Source organism: Gastrolobium bilobum, unplaced genomic scaffold (genome assembly GCF_033153095.1).
Source record: "Gastrolobium bilobum isolate Gb01-03AN ecotype WA unplaced genomic scaffold, APGP_CSIRO_Gbil_v1 utg25654, whole genome shotgun sequence".
NCBI classification, from domain to species: Eukaryota; Viridiplantae; Streptophyta; class Magnoliopsida; order Fabales; family Fabaceae; genus Gastrolobium; species Gastrolobium bilobum.
The window spans coordinates 113,727-129,503 of NW_026896382.1; the positions used below are offsets into that span (position 1 = coordinate 113,727).

At 36.4% G+C, this 15,777-nt stretch overlaps 1 protein-coding gene across 1 annotated transcript; it reads left to right on the top strand.

Moving 5' to 3' along the window:
• Positions 1-716: 716 nt before the first annotated feature.
• LOC133299486 (uncharacterized) lies at positions 717-10,020 on the top strand. The gene is made up of 4 exons (XM_061498950.1): positions 717-1,153; positions 8,208-8,269; positions 8,396-8,500; positions 9,681-10,020. The coding sequence occupies exons 1-4, from the start codon at positions 925-927 to the stop codon at positions 9,816-9,818; spliced, it is 534 nt and encodes a 177-aa protein (XP_061354934.1). The 5' UTR covers positions 717-924; the 3' UTR covers positions 9,819-10,020.
• Positions 10,021-15,777: the final 5,757 nt, after the last annotated feature.

Here is a 15,777-nt window from a genome sequence, read left to right on the forward strand (position 1 = left end):
ATATATATATATATGGCTTCACTTTTTCTGCAGTTACTGTAGATAAGTTATCTGCAGTAAGCCCAATACGACGTCGTTTTGGAACAGAAATCATGGTGTTTTGTAATTTTAATTTATTTCAGGATTATAATAGTCTTTATATTTATAATTTTTTAAGATTTCAATACCAAAACGACGTCATTTTGAGAAAAAATGCAGATAACTTATCTGCAGTAACTGGATAAACATTTTTCCATATATATATATAGGGAAAAGATCCATTTACAAACTTTTTGTGTAAATTTTTACAAATTACACTATCTTCTTCCGGGAGAAGATAGTGTAACCAGTGTTCTCCCGGGGGAAAATAGTATCGTTTGTAAGAATTTGTAAACAAAAAAATTTGTAAATATAATCTGCCTCATATATATATATATATATATATATATATATATATATATATATATATATATATATATATATATATATATATATATATACACACGTGTGTGTGAAATTAATCCCAACTTAAAAAGCAGAACACTTTGCTTACATTTACGACAGTTTATCTTTTTAGAGTTATAAAGTTTTTTAAGAAATTAATTATTCTTGATTCATATAACCTTTTTTTTTTTTATTTGAGGAGGGCAAAGCCCTGTTTCGTATAAGTTTATGATTATGCAAATGTTTTGACAATGCTTGGGCTCCAATTATGGGCCTTGGAAGGTCTAGCTCAGCTTTGTGAGGCTGAGAACAGGCACTACCATGTTCATTTTTCTCTTCAGTTTGCTTTGTCGTTGCAAAATCACCTTTCCTTGTACCTTTCACACTGCACTTCTTCCTCAATGTGTACCTGAAAAAAACCAACCGAAACCACTGTTCACTTCTTTGATTGGAAGTAATATAAGCTTTTTGCACTGTTAATATATTTGAGAGGAAAAAAAAATGTCCGCTTCTGTTTTTGTTCACAACTTTTGTTCCTTTATCTCTTGCATTCCAAATTGCTGCCAAAATCGAACTTTGGCTCTTACCCATCATCATTTTCATTCACCCAATTCCCTTCTGAAGTTAAAGAAGAAACCTTTCCTTGCAAACACTCACTTCAAGATTTCTAGAACCCGGAAACCTCGCTCCACTTTTGTAGTTTTTGCAGCACAATCGAATATTTTTAAAGGTTAGCCCCAATTTTCAGTTTTTTTTAATTAAATTATTTTGGATTTTCGTGTTGTTTCATTTTTTGTATTCTCTTGCCTTCCACACTCATCTTATTTGGGTTGATGAGATTTCAATTTTTATGTTCAGAAAAGGTGAAGGGATGGTAATTTTAGCTATTATGTAATACCTTGCAGTTGTTTGTTTCTATGGCAAGTTCTAGTTTTGATGCTGGCATATGATTTTATGGAGAGAGTTGATGATTGGGTGATAAAAGTGAAGAAACTATGACTATTGAAGTAAGATGCATTAAAGAGTTAAACAGTAGTCTTAGTTAATTGTCAGGCTAAATTGAGCTAGTTAATGCATATGCTTTATCTCCTTTGCCAATTTGTGGTTTAAATTGAAGTGAGTGACATCCATTTGGATTTTCTCAAGTGACCATCCCATACTACTTTAGTACATTACATCAATATTACATTAGTTTATATTTCGTGAGGAAGCTTTTACTTTGCCAAAACCGTTAAAGTAGGTGGTACCTTCATTCTATTATGTGGTGTCTTGCATTGATAAAGGTCTCTATATTTTGGATGTTATGCAGTATTTTCTTATTTCACGTATATGTATAACAATGACAATGTATGCTAAGGATTACCAGGGCTAAATTGCATCAAACTAACGAGTCTCAATCTCAAGAAAATGTTGATATTGGGATATAAAAGGCTAGTCACCTTATGCTGGCATTGGTGTTTCTTTGATGGATGGCAACTATTGGCAAGTCAAGTTTCCTGAAGGAATTGTAAATCTCAATTTTTTCCTAAAATTTTCACTTGGTTTTCCTATGTAGATTTAGTTTTCCTGTGTATATGTGGCTATCTAGATTATATTATCCTTTCATGATAGTAACTGTATTTCATGAGGGATTGTTGGACCATTAAAGTGGGTATATGAGAGGAAACATAAGAAGAAAAGCAAGGCCCAAGAAGTGGAGGGAGACAAGGCCCAAGATGGGGAGCCCAAGGTGAATGCAATGGCAAGGGCTGCACAAAGTAAAACCCAGACCCTAGACAAAGAGGCCAGTGAGAGTGCAACGACAAGGGGTGCACATGCTGACAAAAGTGTAGAAAATGTGAGGACTATCAAGGATGACACAGGGAGGGCGCTAAATGGAGAGGAGGGAATTGGAGGAATACACGCTGGGAAGTTAGTTATTAAAGGTGGGGAAGAGAATGGAAAAGGGGAGAAGAATCAACCTGAATTGGGAGGAGGGGAGCTCAATGAGGAAGAGTGATTCCTTGTTGAGGGAGTTGTTGTGGCTCTAGTATATGATTATTAGAGTCAGTTATCGTTTCTTTTACATGCAATTTTTCCTTGTTGTTAGGAGACTGTAAGGAATTGTGGTTGTCTTTATTTCATATTTGTCATAGTGTTACTGTTGCATTGTAAGGGAGGAATTCTGGATAAGTTCAAGGTGTATCTGAATTTGTCACTGATATCTGTCTAAATACAAATTTTTGTTGCTGTTTTTAATTACATCAATTGGTATCATTTTTTTTAATTACAACAATTGGTATTCAGAGCGTTCGATCCAGTGCGTGTGCTGAATGGTTCGGTCCAAAATGGAGACTAGAGTAGATGAGTTTGAGCAAAGACTAGTGGCGATGGAGCATTGCAACAAAGGTGTTCTAGGGAGGATAGGAGGGTTGGAGACTTCGATGAATCGAGTGAACCTGTTGCTCGCTCAGATTTTGGAAAGGATGACCCTACAAGGTGGTGAGAACATCAATGGAAATGGTGAAGATAATACAGGGGAAAATGAGACGAATGGAGAGATGGGGAACAATGGGCATGGTAGAGAAAACGAACGACGGAGGAGAGTGGAGGTCCTTTATTTTTCAGGGGAAGACCCCTACGGATGGTTGTATCGAGCTGAAAGGTACTTTAGGATTAATCGGATTCCTGCCGGAGAGCATGTGGAGACTGCTTCCGTGTGCTTGGAGGGAAGAGTGCTCAATTGGTTTCAATGGTGGGAGCAAAGAAACCCAACCATCAACTGGGGAGACTTTAGAGCTGCGATTCTCGAACGCTTTCACTCGTCTTCTTCCAGCAACCCATATGAGGCATTAATGTGTCTCAGGCAACATGGGACTATCGCTAAATACAGAGAGAATTTTGAGCTGTTGTCCGCTCCTCTTAGGCACGCTGACGAAGAAGTGCTGCAAGCAGCCTTCCTCACAGGGTTACGTGAATCGATACAGGCTGAGATCAGACTCCATGATTTGAGAGATCTTAGCAGGATGATGGTGATGGCCCAAAGGGTGGAGGAGAAAGAGGGAATCTGCGGCATGGGTGGAACTACAATGGGGTGGACAGGTAATGGGCCAACTACTAGAGGTGGGCCTCATTATTCGAAGTCAGCCCTCTCGAATAAAAGGGGAGGTGGAGAGAATAGGTCCAGTAACCATGCTGAGGGGCGAGTTGGGCCAACGGTCTTGGGCCCAAATAATACGACCCATGGAGGTGGCCAAGGTAGTGAGATGGGGTCAACTGGTCCACAGAGGACTAACCCGATAAACATGGGTGTGGGGAATGCTGGGAACCCTAACGGAGGGACTCCTTACCGTCGGCTGTCACAGGAAGAAATGTGTGATAGGCGGCGGCGCAACTTGTGCTTTCGGTGCGATGCACCATATTCGCCGGACCATATCTGTCAGCAAGCTAACCTATGTGTAATGTTGATTGGGATGGAAGAATTCGAACCAGAAGGGGAGATGCCGTTAGCCAATCCGGTCGCGACGGAAGGTGGAGAGACGTTACAACTGAGCGTCCATAGTATCGTGGGGCTCACTTCGAATCACTCACTGAAGCTTTGGGGAGAGATTCAGGGTAAAAAGGTCGTTGTTCTCATCGATTCCGGAGCTTCTCACAACTTTTTGGCAACGCATGTGGCGGCCGAGCTCCAACTTCCAGTTGACGTCTAAGATGCTCAAACCGTGACCGTGGGAGATGGAAATCGGGTGCAAAGTCTAGGTACGTGTAAGGGGATGAGGTTAGAGCTTCCGGGTCTGAATGTGATCCAAGATTTTTTTGTCTTTAAAATGGGGGGAGTGGATGTGATATTGGGATATGGCTGGTTGGAGGGATTGGGAGAAATTCGAGCTAATTTCAAGGAATTAGTCTTGAAAGTACCAAAAGGAGGGGACGTGGTTGAGCTCAGAGGGGATCCCACTCTGTCTAAGGGACGAGTTTCTCTTCGAGGTCTGAGCAAACTGTGGAAAAAGGGGGGTCGAAAACTATTATGTAGATTTGGGATTTGTGGGAATGAATGAGATGAAAGCCCAAGCACCGCCAGACAAGGTCACAGAGTTGCTGGAACAGTTCCCTGAGGTCTTTAAAGAACCATCTGGGTTGCCACCAAGCAGGTCATGTGACCATAGGATCTTCTTCAAGGAAGGAGCACACATTCCTAATATCAGGCCCTACCGTTACCCTCATTACCAGAAGGAAGAGTTGGAGAAATTTGTGAGGGAGATGTTGGCAGCAGGGTGGATACGTCCTAGTACAAGCCCATTTTCTAGCCCCATGATTCTAATTAAAAAGAAGGACGGGAGTTGGAGGTTTTGGGTAGATTATCAGGCACTTAATCATGTGACTGTTCCAGATAAATTTCCATCACCTGTGATAGATGAGCTATTAGATGAGTTCGAGGGTGCATCAATTTTTTCAAAACTGGACTTGAAGTCTGGGTATCACCAAATAAAGATGAAGGAGGAAGATATTGAGAAAACAACCATTAGGACTCCCGAGGGACATTATGAGTACCTTGTGATGCCCTTTGGATTGAGGAACACACCTTCTACATTTCAAGCATTGATGAATGAGGTGTTTAACCCCTTTCTGAGGAAGTTCGTATTGGTGTTCTTCGATGATATATTGATATACAGCAAGGATGAAGAGTCACACTGGGTGCAACTAGGTCAGGTTCTGGAAGTTCTTAAACAGAATCATTTCTCAGCAAATTTTAAAAAGTGTAGCTTTGTTAAAAGAGAATTGGAATATTTGGGCCATATTGTCACTGGGTCAGGGGTGAAGGCTGATCACAACAAGGTAGAAGCAATGCAAAGGTGGCCAGTTCCAGTGATTGTAAAATGATTGAGAGGTTTTTAGGGTTGACAGGGTATTATCGACGATTTGTGCAACAATATGGACATATAGCTCGACCCCTGACAAGGCTGTTAAAAAAAGATAAATTTCTATGGGATGAGGAGGCGCAGAAAGCATTTGAAATGTTAAAGGCAACAATGGTAGGGTTACCAGAACTGACTCTCCCTAATTTTGAAGAGGAGTTTATAGTAGAGACTGATGCGTCTGGGATAGGGATGGGGGCAGTGTTAATGCAGAGAGGGCGTCCCATTTCTTTCATTAGTCAAGCATTCTCAGATACTGAAAGGAGCTTGTCAGTGTATGAGAAGGAGTTGAAAGCCATAGTTTTTGCAGTTAATCTGTTGGGCCGTCATTTTATTATAAGAACAGATCAGCAAAGTCTAAAGTATTTGATCGAGCAAAGACTCATGGTAGAAGGGCAGCAAAAGTGGGTGGCTAAACTCATGGGCTTTGACTTCGAGATACAATATAAGCCGGGGGTAGAAAACAAGGCTGCAGATGCTTTATCGAGGGTCATGGAATGTATGGCAATGTCCACAGTGATGAGCCCAGATTTGCAATTGTTGACAGAGGAGGCCCTGGCTAATACTGAGATCAAAGAGATGATAGTGGACATTATGAAATATGGTGTTGCACATCCAGGGTACTATGTTGCTAAAGGGAGCTTGTGGTACAAAGATAGGCTGGTCATCCCCCGTACCTCTGTCTATATTCCTACCATCTTATAGGAATTTCATGCGTCACCATGGGGAGGACATTCCGGAGAGGCCAGAACGTACAAGTGAATTGCTATGATTTTTTATTGGAAGAAGATGTGCAAGGACATAGAGCAATTTGTGAAATCTTGTGGAGTGTGTCAACAACAAAAGTATCAAAGCTTGCTGCCTGCAGGTCTGTTGCAGTCCGTTGCCCATCCCACAACAGGTTTGGGAAGATTTATGTATGGACTTTATTTCGGGGTTACCAAAGTCTAAAGGGGTTGACACCATCCTAGTAGTGGTGGATCGATTAACTAAATATGCACATTTCACCACACTTAATCACCCATTTACTGCTGAGCACGTGTCTGGATTATTTGTTAAAGAAATAATTAGACTGCATGGATTTCCAAGATCTATAGTGACAGATAGAGACAAAATCTTTGTGAGTAAATTCTGGGAGGAGTTGTTTAAATCTGCAGGTACCACACTGAAATTTAGTTCAGCCTACCAGCCACAAACCGATGGGCAAACGGAGGTCGTTAATCGTACTTTGGAGACCTATTTAAGATGCTTTGCTGGTGAGCACCCTAGGAGCTGGGCCAAGTGGCTTCCATGGGCAGAATTCTGGTTTAATAGCTCTTATAATAGGTCTACTCAGATGACACCCTTTAAAGCAGTCTATGGCAGGGATCCTCCTTCGATCATCCCTTTTCAAAAGAATTTTGTATCGGTGGCAGCTGTAGATCAATGGTTGGAGGCCAGAGATGTCATCTTACAGGAACTGAAAAACAATTTATGCAAGGCACAAGAGAGGAGGAAAGTGCAAGCGGACAAAGGAAGAAGGGAGTCACCTGTGCGGCAGGGGACATGGTGCACTTGAAGATCCAACCATATAAATTAAGGTCACTAGCAAAAAGGCTGAATCAAAAACTCAGTCCAAGATTCTATGGTCCCTTTGAGATTGAAGAAAGAATCGGTCAGGTGGCATACAGACTTAGGCTTCCGGAAGATTCAAAGGTTCATTCCGTGTTTCACGTGTCACTCTTGAAGAAGGCCATTAGCCCTAACGTACCTGTCCTGCCCTTACCAAGCTGTTTGACTGAATCATTGGAATTGCAAGTCAAACCGGCTGCTATTCGAGATGTGAGGAGACTGCTCAATGGCAAGGTTGAAATCTTGGTGGAATGGCAGAATTTACCTGACTGTGAGTGGTCTTGGGAGGATGAAGAGGAGTTCTCAACACTCTTTCCATCTTTTCACCTTGAGGACAAGGTGAATGTTAGGGGGGGAGGTATTGTTGGACCATTAAAGTGGGTATATGAGAGGAAACATAAGAAGAAAAGCAAGGCCCAAGAAGTGGAGGGAGACAAGGCCCAAGGTGAATGCAATGGCAAGGGCTGCACAAAGTAAAACCCAGACCCAAGACAAAGAGGCCAGTGAGAGTGCAACGGCAAGGGGTGCACATGCTGACAAAAGTGTAGAAAATGTGAGGACTATCAAGGATGACACGTGGAGGGCGCTAAATGGAGAGGAGGGAATTGGAGGAATACACGCTGGGAAGTTAGTTATTAAAGGTGGAGAAGAGAATGGAAAAGGGGAGAAGAATCAACCTGAATTGGGAGGAGGGGAGCTCAATGAGGAAGAGTGATTCCTTGTTGAGGGAGTTGTTGTGGCTCTAGTATACGATTATTAGAGTCAGTTATCATTTCTTTTACATGCAATTTTTCCTTGTTGTTAGGATACTGTAAGGAATTCTGGTTGTCTTTATTTCATATTTGTCATAGCGTTACTGTTGCATTGTAAGGGAGGGATTCTGGATAAGTTCAAGGTGTATCTGAATTTGTCACTGATATCTGTCTAAATACAAATTTCTGTTGCTGTTTTAATTACATCAATTGGTATCATTTGTTTTAATTACATCAGGGATCAACATGAATCTGGCATTTGGTCTTATGTTTATGCACTCCGCCATCCTTTTGTGTAAATTGAAAGGAAAACACCATATGATTAAGAGTTGTTGTTGATGAAATTATCTTGCTATTTGGGTAAATTGTCTTCCCTTCAGAATTGGAACATTTAACTTTTGTTGGGCTGTTTTGTATCAACCCTGCTCATTTTATTTTGCATAGTTCCTTTTTCCTGCTTTTTTCCTTGTCCATGAAGCATAATTATTGCTCCTTTTTTTCAACTATCTCTATGATTACGAGATAGTTCTGCAGACTGCATGGAAAGTTGGTAGGGATGGAATTGAGGCAGGCACTGATCTGGTTCCCGTAAGTCAGACTTTCAATTTCGCTTTCAAACTTTACATAATCATTTGATCTATTATAGCTATTATCTTCAAAGTTGTTACAATCTTTGATGTTTCTCTTTTCTTTTCTTGTCTTCCCTGATGCTAGAATTCTATTCCAAGACCAATAGCAAGGATTTCAGTAACTATTGTGGCTTTGAGTGTTTCACTTTTTGTACTCAAATCTTTCCTCTCTACAGCTTTCTTTGTATTGGTAAGTCATCCATTTTATTTTTTCATCCAATTAAAATTTCAGGATTATTATTTTAAATCAACTGTGATGAAATCAATTTGAATAGTCTAATGATTTAGGACAAGGTCATCATATCCATCCATTAAGATGGGTGTATTGATTCACGTCTTATGTGGCTATATTCTAATTGTCAAAATGCACCCGTAGCTGTATCTAATTAGTAATTATTATAAAAAGTTTAAATTTAAACCAGTTGAACTCATACGAAGTCACTCGTGAAGTTCTATACAATTAAATATGTGTTTCCTGTTAAAATGATATGCAGAGACTTATGCGGCATGCATGGTTCAACTAGTAGCATCTTGCCATGTAGGATTGGTATGCATGCCCATCTTTAGAGATGGATAATTTGTTATCATAGCCTTCACCAGAATTTTCAATGAAGATAAGACCAAAAATTGTTGCAATTTCTGACATAAATACCTAAGATAATTGTGCTTGATTTTGTAATGAAACCCATTTCTTAGTGTTCTCTTATACTGGTTGCCACCTTTGTCTCTTTCTCTTTTGAAAGGGTTGAATTCCATATCTTAATCTTGGTTCGTTTTGCACGAATGATAGGCCTCCAATTATTAGAACAAAACTTTGCCAAAGCCAAAGAACTTTTCTCAGTCTTCAAGGATAAAAATTACAAAGTATGGGTCCTATGAGATAAGTGACATACAACAGGCGATTTTTTTTTTCAGCTTGAAATTGTACAGATTTTCCATGAAATAAGCTAATTTAAGTTTTTGAAATAGTGTCACTATATCACTACATAAGGATGTACTTTTTTTAATGAATGCGAATATGGGATGGCCATGAATTTCCATATTGCTCAACTTTCTCATCCAATTGTTTTTCATTTTAGTTTTAGTTTCTGGCTTTCTTCTTCTAAGGATATTGGGTTTTGATAAAGTTGAAAGCCATGGGATGAGGAAGATGATGATTTAGGTCCATGTATTATGTCTAATGCTTATGAATTTTGAGGAATTTACTCTGTTATTCTAGAAAATTATCAAACGGAAGTCCGTTCCACTTGGTTGGTTGGGTTGAAATTTTTTCTCAAAAGCTGAATGTATTCCAATGATGAAGATGGTTCTAAGCTTTATGCTTCAATGCTTTCTACTACGGTTAATACAAGTTAATTTCTTGTTGATAGGCTACTATAGGACTTGTATACTTTGCATTCCTAGGATTCAATAAAGATCAAGGACCTAAGGGTAATGGAGAAACTACCTCCACTCCTATGGAGGATCCTGTTGAAGAAGCTAGAAAGATAATGGACAAATACAAGTAGAGGCGTCAGAGTTAGTTGTTCTGAACCACTTCTTTTCTGCATTATACATTTGTCAAATGTAATGTAAAGTTATGATCCTGTGAGTGATAATTGAGAAAGGAAATTAGTGACTTTCACAGAGTGGTATTTTCATCATTTATGGAAATGTCGTTTTCCGTTTCTCAGTTCATATTAATTATAGCCTTTACACAGCCTCAGTGCAAATGTCATTTTCCATTTCATTGATGTTAGTTAAAGAATGTTTGAATTTGCTTAATTTTCAGGGAACTTTTCTTTTCAAAAGTTGTCTTAGGAAAAATTTGATTATAAGATATAAACTATTTTGAACATAAAATAAGTTAATCTAAATACACACTTAATCTTATAACACAAGTTCCTATATTTCTCTGAAGTGTTTTACTTAAATGTCTTACTGTTAGAGGATGACTTAGGTGCGAATAATTTATGGTTAAACCTAAATATTTTATCAAAAAATAGAAAATAAAAAATTGTTAAACCGAAGAAAAAAGATGCACTCAGTTGAAAGTTGAAACTTTCCATTGATAGATGGAAAGTTTATCCCATTTTTTTTAGCGGTTTTGATGTTTAGTTTGGGCTATTCTGGTTCTTAGCTAACGATAAATTTTAGTTGAAGACCCAGTAGCTAACGATAATATTTATGGAAAAAGTGTTTGTTTAATGTATATTTGGTATTTTTTTTTTTTATATTTTTTCTCCTTCACTTTCTCTCTCTTCCTATTTTTATGGAGGAGATAAAATGTAAAAAATTATCAAATATGCATCAAAATAATGTTATTTTATTTAAAAAAACATAAAATTATATCTTTTAAAATAACATATAATTTTGGAGATATTTTTTAAGGCAAAGGTGCAAAGATTTTAAAGAGTACACGTGAATGAAACATGGATTGTTTCTGTTTAGCTTCATTGTACGAGGCATTTGAAGGTTTCTCAAAGGGGACATGTTTTACGTGATTCGACTAAAAAACAAAGAAGAGGGATATTCTTATTACCAAAATTTTCTACTACCAACTCACTACCTATCTAATAACTATTGGATCGACATTTTTTCTTTTTTCAAAAACTTTTTAACATTCTCTCTCTTTGATTCAATGGTGATTAGATAGGTAGTAAGTTAGTAGTAAAAAAATTTGGTAGTAAGAATATCTTTCCTCAAAAACAAATGTCAGTTTTTTTGGGTTTTCCGGAAAATTTCTCACAAATCGGAAATTATGTAGACTAAAAATACGACTTGATTTACCTAATTCGGTTTATATTCACATTTACAGAATAATCTATCATTAAAATTAATAGATACAATAGTTAATTGTCAAAATGAATTGGTTTAGCAAATAAAGACAAGTACTTTGCAAATAAAAAAAATCATCAAGAGTGAATATCCAACAAATCTCTACCTAATCTCGGATTGGATTAAGCTATGATAAATTTGTTTGCAAGTGCTAATAAGATCTATCTTCATGCAAATATAACATTCTTTTTTGGCACATACACATGCTCCACTAGACCAGACATTTTTCGCATCGTTGTATGCTGTACTAACACCTCTGTTCGTGACCAACAAACCTTTTTGTACTATTCAAAACTCTTTCTAGTAAAATATCCAAAAAGGTAAGGAATGTAATCTACTACTCGAATTAATTAAATTATTCTCAAATATAGTAACATTCCTGACATCATGAAATATCTCCACACTATTATGATGCAATTTAACTTTCGCATTAGCATTTTCAACCATGTTTAAACTACCATCATTAGTCATTTTCAACTCCACCATCATAAACATCATGAGGGTCAAACAATTCTAAAACTTCATGTTCTAATACAAACATTCTTGGGCACTTGCTACTATCTTAATCATTTAATGGGTGCACACTAATAATAAAGAAGGTCATAATGGAGAAATCAGTACTATGAAACTGTGGGTTATGTGCAATAGTAAGAGATCACATTACAAAGGCAGGAATAGTGATCTAAATGCCATATTTTTTCAATTTTTTTTTTCAAATTGTCATTTGAATATTTTGAGTAAACACCATTTTTAGTCCCTGTCAATATCTACGAAGTCCTTTTTAGTCCCTGGCAATAAAAAAGGACCAAATTGGTCCCTGAAATTACAAAAAGGGCCATGTTAGTCCTTATGTCAACTCCCAAATATGTTGAGTGACCCATTTCTTGTACTTTCAGGGACCAATTTGGTCCTTTTTTATTGCCAGAGACTGAAAAGGACTTCGTAGATATTGCCAGGGACTAAAAAGGGTGTTTACTCTAATATTTTTTATCAGATTGTCACGCATTCAAATTCACTATTAGTTATAGCGAACTTGGTTAGATTATGCGACACGTTTCCATTAGTATACCAAATTCGTTATCAGTCGTAGCAAACTTCGTCGCTTATGATTTCGTGACACATACACACTTTGCAAGAAAAAAATTGACTAGACTAAATTCGCTATGACTAGTAGTAAATTTGGCGCGCTAATGGGAATGTGCCATGTGGCCTAACCAAGTTCGCTATAACTGGTAACGAACTTATACGCGTGACAGTTTGATAAAAAAATACTATTCGGATAATATTTAAGCAATTTTCTTAAAAAAATATGACAATTTGATCACTGCACACTGCTGGTTGACGAAGCTTTTTCATAGCCAAGAGTCTACTTTTCATTGCAATAAAATATTCTTGCCATACAGGTTTTAGGATGAATATTCATTTTATTCATTTTAAAAATGAATATGTGTGTGAAGAAAGACGCTGCAGAATGTGTTTCTTTGCATTTGATTAGTTTTTATTAAAAAATTGTCTTTTGATAGCTTTCTTAGGAAAAAAATTGATGATAAAAACATTTTGAATACAAAATAAGATAATATAAATGCACAATATATCCTAAAATTACAAGGAAGTAGTTAATTATGCAAAATACCATATCTATCGCTTTGATTGAAAATAAAGGTATTGGAATACAAGGTTACACTATTTGAGCAAGAAAAAAACAGGCTATTCCATGAAAAATGATAAATCCAAGAAAATAAAAGAACCAAATAAAAGAAAAAAAGGGTGTGGTAGAGTCGCATATTTTTGCAAATAAATACAATATTATAATATCAATAAAGTTTGGCAAAGTTGATAGATGGTTGTAAAGGTAATAATATGGGTTAAATCTGATAACTCAATCCGTCAATCCGCTAAAATGAGGCGGGTTGAGTTATACCTTTCAACCCATCAACTCGTCCCATTTAGGTATTGGTTAAAATGGGTTGCTGGCGGGTCGGACGGGTTGTCTCGCTGGTCAGTTTTTTTATTAGGTAGTATTTTATTTATCACTAAATTTTTGTGATATATATTTTTATTTTATTTTAGCACTCTCCTAGAAAAATAAAGAAAAACTTTATTTATAACAAAGATTATCCATATATAGAAGCAAAAATATATTCCTAAAAAATATCTGACAGAATATTAGCTTATATTTAGGCTTGAGATTGAAAAAAAATTAAGGGAGTGTAATAAAAATAAGTAATATTATAAAATTAATAAAATATAATATATTATTTTTTTAATTAATTTTTGTTTTTTAGGCGGGTTGACCATTCCAACCCACCTCAAAATAGGGTGAGTTGATATTTCCAAACCACCATCAAACGACCGGTCAACCCGCCCCGCCCCCCTTTTGGCGGGTTGAAGGCGGGTCGGGACGAGATGACCCGTTTTGCCACCTCTAGATGGTTGGATCCCTTAAGTATGCTAACAATGATTCGACCTCTGATTGTGTATATGAAAAATACTTTGTTGGTAGAGGCAAAATTTATTTCGGTGATCTCTACGCCTTGAAAGGATTGGTCTTTGGCTATCGACTAGGGGATACCTTGAGAAAACTCAAAAAAATAATAATACAATATTATAATTAATTTCATTAATTCATAGGCAGTTTACCTCAGAGAAAAAAAAAAAGATGCTTGAGCCGTAACATTGAACTAGAAAATTAAAGATTATATATATGAGAAAAGCAAAATAGAGAAAGCAACAAATGAATCATTAAAATCAATACGTTTCTTCACATGTTCTGTACCAATAAAAAAAGTATGTTTCCGTCATGCTTAACAACGTTATTGCTGTCTATTCGCTTCTTCTAGTGTGAATTTTTTGTTAATTCCCAATATCAGTTGAACAGGCCTTCAACATGCTTATAAAGATGAAAACATTATCATTGGGTATTCAGAAAAATATATGCAGGAACGATCTTTACATGTTGGTATTGCAGAGTAAAAATAACATTTCGGTCAAATAACACTTGAGGAATATCTGGTCAAAGCAATGCCTAGTAACGTTGGTATTACATGTTGCTAAGATAAAAAAAATTACTAATTTACTTATTAAAAAACTATAATATAAAATCATTAATTTAATATTTTTTTTTTTAGATCGACCATAATTACTTTTTTGAGCCAGGTTGGCTCTCGGTATCCCCACTAACTTTTTAACTCTTCACCCCTTCTCAAATATATATTCCGGGGAAATGAAACTCAGATATTTTTTATTTTATTTTTTGATAACAAAACTCAGATATTTTTCACCTACTTAACCTACGTTTTTTTTTTTTTTGGTACATTGCCAGGAGGTATTCTCATTCAACCTTCTCCGGGCACCATGCCCTCGGTGTACGGCCCGTTTGGGCTAGCCCCTCATTGTAACAGTGGGTGCACTAAGCTTCGCAACCGGAGAAAGGACGAGACTAATCCCCCAACCGAAGATTTTTTGGCTTATCCTCTGACCCCCAAAGACTTTCCAAGAAACTGTTTGAGGCAGGGTTTGATCCCTGCACATCAACTAAGTTATATCCATTCAGAATTTGACATTTACTTTTAGTGTGTACTTTTGTGTTGAATTGATATTCATTGTGAAATTTTTTAGCATAAATAATGTGAGCTTTTACATAATTCATTCTTCAAGTCGAGTAGACTTTTTTGTGAAAAGACATTTATTAATTTGATATTTTTCTAATAACTTAAAATTTTGAATTAAATTAACACTTGACATAATTACTTTTGGGTTGAATTAGTGCTTAATATAACATAATTTTGAAGAAAAAACCTTGCTACATAAAAATGTGATTATTTTTGCACAAAAAGAAGAACCAAACTGGTGTTGGTCGATGATTCGTTTATTTCTTTCTCTAACTATATTTTAATTTATTTTTTTCTTCTTCGTAGAACACTCAAAAAGTAATTAACTGAGATTAGCACAAAAAATTAGACAAATCCAAGGATCAAACAATATAATAGAACAAGAAAATAACAAGTAATTAAAAACAACGAAGAAGCAAAACTGAGGATTAATGATGGAAGTGACTAATTGCTGAGACAAGCGTGAGATTGAATAGTGAATTAGTAGCAATCCTGTTTAAGTCATTATCAATTAAAATAAGTGTCTATGTCATTGCTGATTATTATTGCATGAAATATAAACCGCTCAATTTTGTTTATGTCCACTTGCCTCCACTTTAGGACCTTATAGGAACCCATTGGTTATTATAAAAGGTCCTCCTATTATTCATATTCCTTGGGCTTTCTGAAAAGTAGATTAAAATCAATGATGAAAAATAGAAAGAACATAATGAGTCGCAAGATTTCTCAATGAATGGTGCTCCTATTTTGATCCAAATTATTTTACCGCCTATTGCATTGATATTGACTTTTGAAATCAACGTAACATTCATGTACAGCCAGTTATGATTGTAAGGTGATGTCTAATTTGATTATAAAATTACGTTAGATTTCCAAAAAAAAATAAAATTACGTTAGTATGTAAATATGTCAATATATCACTCTTCGTTAAAAAAATAATGGAATGTGATAATAACTATACCTTTCCCGGGGGGAAAAGTACTAATTTTGATAAAATCTTTCTTCTGTTAAATTTTTTAATTTTATCATAACTCTATAA